Here is a 6,000-nt window from a genome sequence, read left to right as displayed (position 1 = left end):
ATGCTGGGCTCTGAGGCTCGGCCTCTACCTGCTGTGTGACGGTGGGCCAGGCGCATGACCCCTCTGTGCCTCCATTTCAACAGCCAATGGGGGCAATAGCAGTCCCAACCTCCTCACAGGAGGTCTGAGGATTAAAGGCACAGGGCAGTGCCATGTCCACAGTGAGAGCTGGGGGAGGGGTGATGCCATTCCAGGACCTGCCCAGGGAATCCCACCACCTCCCCGTGACAGGTGAGGAAACTGAGGTTCAAGGTGAAATGACTTGCCCAAGGCCACACCGTGAAGAGCCAGCAAGGGGCACCTGCCCAGGTCTATTGGACTCACCCTCCTTCTCATACCCAAGGTCAGGGTGCACAGCAGGGCGGCCCCAGGAAGGGCCTGGGCCCTACACGCTCCCCAGGAACCAGACCAGGGAAGGAGCCTTGGCGAGTTCAGTATGTTGCTGCAAAACCCATTTATTGCGATTTGACCCCGGCTTTTGTGCCTCCATTTCCCAGAAAATGAAGCACCTGGAGACTCTGGAAGAGTCCAGGGACGCCCTTTCACAAAGTCCCCTCCCTGGAGACTGTCCTCAGGGTGGGTGGCCAGGTGCCAGCCAGGGGGCCCGCCCACAGAGCCTCGGGGGAGCCAGGTTGATCCTGCGGACGTTGAGCTCGGTGGCGAAGGTCCGTGCCTTCTGGTAGAAGAAGAGGGACTTCTCACGGTCCAGGAGGAAGTTGTGGTAGATGGTGGCCAGCCGCGTGTAGATCTTCAGCTGGGCCTTCTTGTTGCCCAGGTCCACGGCCGCCGCCAGCGCCAGCTGATAGTACCCGGCCGCATCGAATGGGTCCTGAGGGGAGATGTCGCGGTCAACCCAGATTCCGCATCTAACTCGACCCGTGGAGGGGAATGAGGGGCACAGAGCCCATGTCCCCAGAGGCCCCTTCTGGCCCTGGTCACTCCATCGTCTCCACCTGACTCTGGTTCGCCCCGTGGGCCCTGCAGCCTGGGACACTGCCACGGGCTTAGCCGGCAGGACAGCCGTTTGCCCAGACAGTCCAGCGGCACTTGCTGGGAGCTGTCCCGAGGAGCCACCACACGGGTCCCGGGCTGGCTCGAAGCAGGTTCCATGAGACCCAGAGGACCACATGGGCCTGGAATCAGGGTGTTTCAGGTAGCCCCCCAGGTCTCCCCGTGTTCTGGACCCCGCTGGAGGCTCCCTTCCCACTCTGACTCCTCCTGGAAGCATCCCGGGCTGTCCCTCTATCCCGGGCCACCCGGCCTCTGCCCAGCCCCTCGCTGTGGGCACTGGCTGCTTGCCGGTGGGCTGGGGTTGGTTCTGACCCACTGCCCGCTGCAGCAGGGACACAGTACTGTCGGGTGAGCATGTGAGTGACCCAGCCTCCCTCTAGCCTAGTCTACCCTGATGCCACCACTTCTGGGTCCTTCCATCTGCTAGCCCCAGTGCAGAGCACCTCACAGGCATCAAATCTGGGAATCTTCCCTGAAACTTGGACAGTCTATGACTCCCCTGGACATCCACTCCTTCTCAAACGCATTTTGTCTCAAACGCATTTTGCCTCAAACCCACCAACCTCAGGTCAGGATGCCCCATCCCCCACTCCTACCTCCCACCCAACCAGGCCCCTCCTCCACACCAAGGTCACCAAGGGACCTCTCTAAGCCCCATACCTGGCCCCTGCCCTCCCTTCCCTCCTTACCATCTCGAGACGACTCCCCAGGGTCAAGGACAAAGTCCGAGATTCAACAGCCCTTTTCCCCCCAAACAGAGCAAGGGCCCAAGGAGGGAACAAACCAGTTGTGCGGCCGCGCATTGGACACTCCCCCAGCCCCTGCTGAGCTTCAGACTCTGTGCCAGGGCGCGTGGCTGATCCTGCTGCACCCCTAGTCCCAGTCCTGGGGATCCAGAGTGGACAGTGACTGTACAGGGTGGCCTGTGGGAGCCCCGGGAGGCACCTGCTTCAGCCTGGGGTGGTATGGGAGGGCTTCATGGAGGAGGGGGCATCCCAACTAAACAGGAAGGAGCCAGCTAAAGTGTGCTCTGCTGTGTGTGCGTGCATGCCCTCGTGTGTGCACCTGTGCAACAGTGAGTGAGTGGCAGGTCCAGCTGGGGCTCACCCCAAACCCGTCCTACTCTAAGCCTCGCTCTTTCCGTTCTGACGCACACGTGTGGACTGAAGGTGGCCTCATTTTATTAATAGTGACAGTCGGCAAAGAAGCCCATGGCACCTGCCTTCTGGGTGGCACTCCAGGCCCAGTCTGGGGTGGGAAGGAGAGAGAGGCCACATGAGAGGCCACAGGAGGGTCTGCTCACTCAGGACACGAGGGGGGTGTGAAGTTGGAAAGACGGCGGGCCCCGAGACAGGCTGAGATGACAGCTCAGTGCAGTGAGGCCGGGGTGGGACGTGCCTGGGGAGGAAGGAGGGAGCTCTCTGCCCCTTGAGCCCAGCCTTGCTTGGCCCCTGGACCTCAGCCTCTCAGCAGCGCCTCAGCGCTTTCTTTCTTCCCGTGTGGATGGGTGGCAGGCATGGCCACAGAGACATAAAGGCCCCTTCTCTGATGCCCTGTCCCGAGCAGGTGAGTGAGGGTTCCTCTGGGTGGCCTGATGCCTGGCACCAAGGATGCTGCCTGGCTTGGATTTAGCAGCTGGCCGCAGGGACCACTTATGACCACCAGGTGTCGCCAGTGCTCGGCCAGGGCCCAGGCAGGGGTGGGGGTGTAGCAGGGTTGGGGTTGGGGATTCCAGGGCTGCCCCAGCTTCTCCTGCGTTCAAAGGCCCCTGTGAGCTCAGCCCCTGCACTGCTCAGCCCGGGCCTTTGGGGTCTGGGTGCAGATCCCACTCCCAAGTGTCCCCTGCCCCCTCCCCACCCACCTTGAGGTCGTAGAAGATGATGTCTCCGAGCACCAGGTACACCTTCACGTAGTACAGGCTCTCCTCGTCAAACTCCAGCGGAGAGCTGCAGAGTGACAGCGCCTTGAGGTAGAAGTGCTCAGCCAGCTCGCCGTGGCCCAGGCGGTGGTGCAGGGTGGCCAGCCGGTGATAGGCCACGCGCTCGTTCAACCGGTCCCCTGGGGACACAGGCCGGGTGGGCGGGGGCAGGTGTGAGGGCACAGGCCCATCAGGAGCGTGCATGAGGACACCGGTGGTGCCCTGCCCTATCTCCAGGCACACTCAGGCCGTCACCTAGGCAGCCCCACCCCCTGCCCACCTCTGAGACTCACTTTTCCCACCTGTAAAGGGAGCTAACAATGCCACCTGCCTCACGGTTTGGCAAAGTCATGAATTTGGACACCCCAGCTCTGTGCCTGCATGCAGCCACCTGCACAGGGTGCCTTTGATTACTGTTTGTAGCGAGGAGACCCCAAAGGCATTCGGTCTGTGCACTCCCAGCGCTGGGGCTCCAGTCAACTTGCAGAGGTGGCATTTGACCATTCCCGGGAGCATCGGCAGCAGAGCACCCTCCCAACCTCGGGAGTCACTGCGTGTCTGAGCCCCAGGTCCTCCCCTGCACAGGGGCAAGGTGGCCCGGGTCGTCCCTGGCATCCTCCCCTTCCAGGGCGGGCGCTGTGGAGCCTGCATTCAATGCGTTCGAGCACTGCTGCACACCTTTGTGGCAGGACCTGGGGCACGAGGTGCTGCCCGGCCCATTCGGGGCTCTCTCTCTCTGGAGGAAGACAGACCACCCCAGTACAGCACAGTGAGGTGCCGGGACAGACCGATGCCCAGGACTGAGGGACAGGCTTCTAGAAAGAGGACTGGGATTTTATCAGCCAGAGAACAGCGGTGGTTGGCGAGGGCAGGGAAGGGACCAGCTCTCACAAAGGCACAGGTGGCCCAGCCTTGCACACTGGGACCGGTGGGACACCCAGGTATATGGAATGAAGGGCATGTTGGGTGGCCTCATGCTCAGCAAGGGGAAGAGGCTGAGGAAGCCAAAGAGCTGGGCACGGCCTCTCCATGCAGGGAGCTCTGCACGTCACAAGAGCCGTGGACCATGCCCCCAGGGCTGAGCAGGGGAGCCTGGACGGGAGACCAGGATAGCCTGGCAACCATTTCTGCTCCCATCCTCCGTACCTGCACGCGGGGGCCCTGGAGGGGCTGGGCCCTGGTGGGGGGGGCCCTGGTGGGCAGGGCCCTGGAGGCGCTGGGTCCTGGTGGGCAGGGCCCTGGTGGGGGGCCCCTGGAGGGGCTGGGCCCTGGTGGGGGGGCCCTGGTGGGCAGGGCCCTGGTAGAGGGGACCCTGGAGGGGCTGGGTCCTGGTGAGGGGGGGTCCTGGTGGGCAGGGCCCTGGTGGGGGGGGCCCTGGAGGGGCTGGGCCCTGGTGGGGGGGGATCCTGGTGGGCAGGGCCCTGGTGGGGGGGGCCCTGGAGGGGCTGGGTCCTGGTGGGTGGGGTCCTGGTGGGGGGGACCCTGGAGGGGCTGGGTCCTGGTGGGCAAAGCCCTGGTGGGGGGGCCCTGGTGGGCAGGGGCCCTGGAGGGGCTGGGCCCTGGTGGGGGGGGGCCCTGGAGGGGCTGAGCCCTGGTGGGGGGGGCCCTGGAGGGGCTGGGCCCTGGTGGGAGGGGCCCTGGAGGGGCTGGGCCCTGGTGAGGGGGGGCCCTGGAGGGGCTGAGCCCTGGTGGGGGAGGCCCTGGTGGAGGGGGCCCTGGAGGGGTGGGGCCCTGGTGGGGGAGGCCCTGGTGGAGGGGGCCCTGGAGGGGTGGGGCCCTGGTGGGGGGGGCCCTGGAGGGGTTGGGTCCTGGTGGGGGGGCCCTGGAGGGGCTGGGTCCTGCTGGGCAGGGCCCTGGTGGGGGGGCCCTGGTGGGCGGGGGCCCTGGAGGGGCTAGGCCCTGGTAGGGGGGGCCCTGGAGGAGCTGGGCCCTTGTGGGGGGGCCCTGGTGGGCAGGGGCCCTGGAGGGGGGCCCTGGAGGGGCTGGGCCCTGGTAAGGGGGGGTCCTGGTGGGCAGGGCCCTGGTGAGGGGGGGCCCTGGAGGGGCTGGGCCCTGGTAAGGGGGGGTCCTGGTGGGGGGGCCCTGGTGGGGGGGCCCTGGAGGGGGGGGCCTTGGTGAGGGGGGCCCTGGTGGGGGGGGCCTGGAGGGGCTGGGTCCTGGTAAGGGGGGGTCCTGGTGGGGGGGTCCTGGTGGAGGGGGCCCTGGAGGGGGGGCCCTGGTGGGGGGCCCTGGAGGGGGGGGCCTTGGTGAGGGGGGCCCTGGTGGGGGGGGCCTGGAGGGGGCGGGCCAGGGAGCATACCCAGGGTGATGCTGAGAGCCAGGGCCGTGTGTGCAAACTCCAGGCCCTCCTGGGGCGCCTCTAGTGCAGCCAGCAGTGCCACCAGCTTGTTGCATAGCCGCAGCTCTGCCTCCTGGTTGCCCGTGGTCACTGCCAGGGGCAGTGCCCGGTCCTGCCACAAAGGTGGGTGGGGTCAGGCTTCCTGCAGCACCCCCATGCCCAGTGCCTTCCTCAGAGCCCCAAACACGTGCCAGAGCTTCCCACCCCACAGCTACCCACTTGGTCTAGACCTTCCCCTGGAGGGAAAGGTCAGCTTAGACACCCCAAGCCGGGGCTGGAGAGTGACCCCTGGCCTGTCCAGCTACACCGTGCAGCCCCAGACCAGCCCCTCCTGCCCTGGGCCTGACTGGGAGGATCCAGTGCTCAGCTCTGCTCTAGAAACACCGAGTTATCTGTGCCTGGGGCTGAGCCGCCCTGGCGCTGTGGGGGCAGAGGAAGGGAGAAGCCATCCTCCCTGGGGGCACATGCAGACCCAGCCTCATCCTGAATCTCCCACTGACGTGCTGTGTGTCCTTTGACACATGCCTGTGCCTCTCTGGGCTGCGATTTCCTCATCTGTAAGATGGGGACACGATTTCCCGGCCAGGGTTGCTTGAGATCACGGGGTACATGTGTGAGACCAAGGCTGTGTCTGGGCCTCAAGCACCACCCACCCTGCCCCGGTCAGGATGGGGTCAAGACCATGCCAGGTGAAACCACCAGGAAACTGAGCATGTGCACGGGTGGTCCTGCC

At 65.7% G+C, this 6,000-nt stretch overlaps 1 protein-coding gene across 7 annotated transcripts in view; it reads right to left on the bottom strand.

Moving 5' to 3' along the window:
- Window positions 1–435: 435 nt before the first annotated feature.
- Window positions 436–6,000, bottom strand: part of SH3TC1 (SH3 domain and tetratricopeptide repeats 1) — a 51,345-nt gene continuing 45,780 nt past the window's right edge. For 6 of the 7 annotated variants that reach the window (XM_045528246.1, XM_045528244.1, XM_045528248.1 and 3 more), the window contains 3 exons: window positions 5,229–5,379; window positions 2,873–3,069; window positions 436–829 (listed from right to left, as the gene is read on the bottom strand). In XM_045528246.1, coding sequence (XP_045384202.1) covers window positions 572–829; window positions 2,873–3,069; window positions 5,229–5,379 — 606 coding nt within the window. In that variant the 3' untranslated portion in view covers window positions 436–571. Of the gene's footprint in view, window positions 830–2,871; window positions 3,070–5,228; window positions 5,380–6,000 lie in introns of those variants that run through there. The other variant, XM_045528251.1, reaches the window with a different exon arrangement.

Source organism: Lemur catta, chromosome 17 (assembly GCF_020740605.2).
Source record: "Lemur catta isolate mLemCat1 chromosome 17, mLemCat1.pri, whole genome shotgun sequence".
Classification (NCBI taxonomy): domain Eukaryota; kingdom Metazoa; phylum Chordata; class Mammalia; order Primates; family Lemuridae; genus Lemur; species Lemur catta.
The sequence above is the reverse complement of the archived record's forward strand: the minus strand, read 5'-3'. Positions and strand labels throughout refer to the sequence as shown.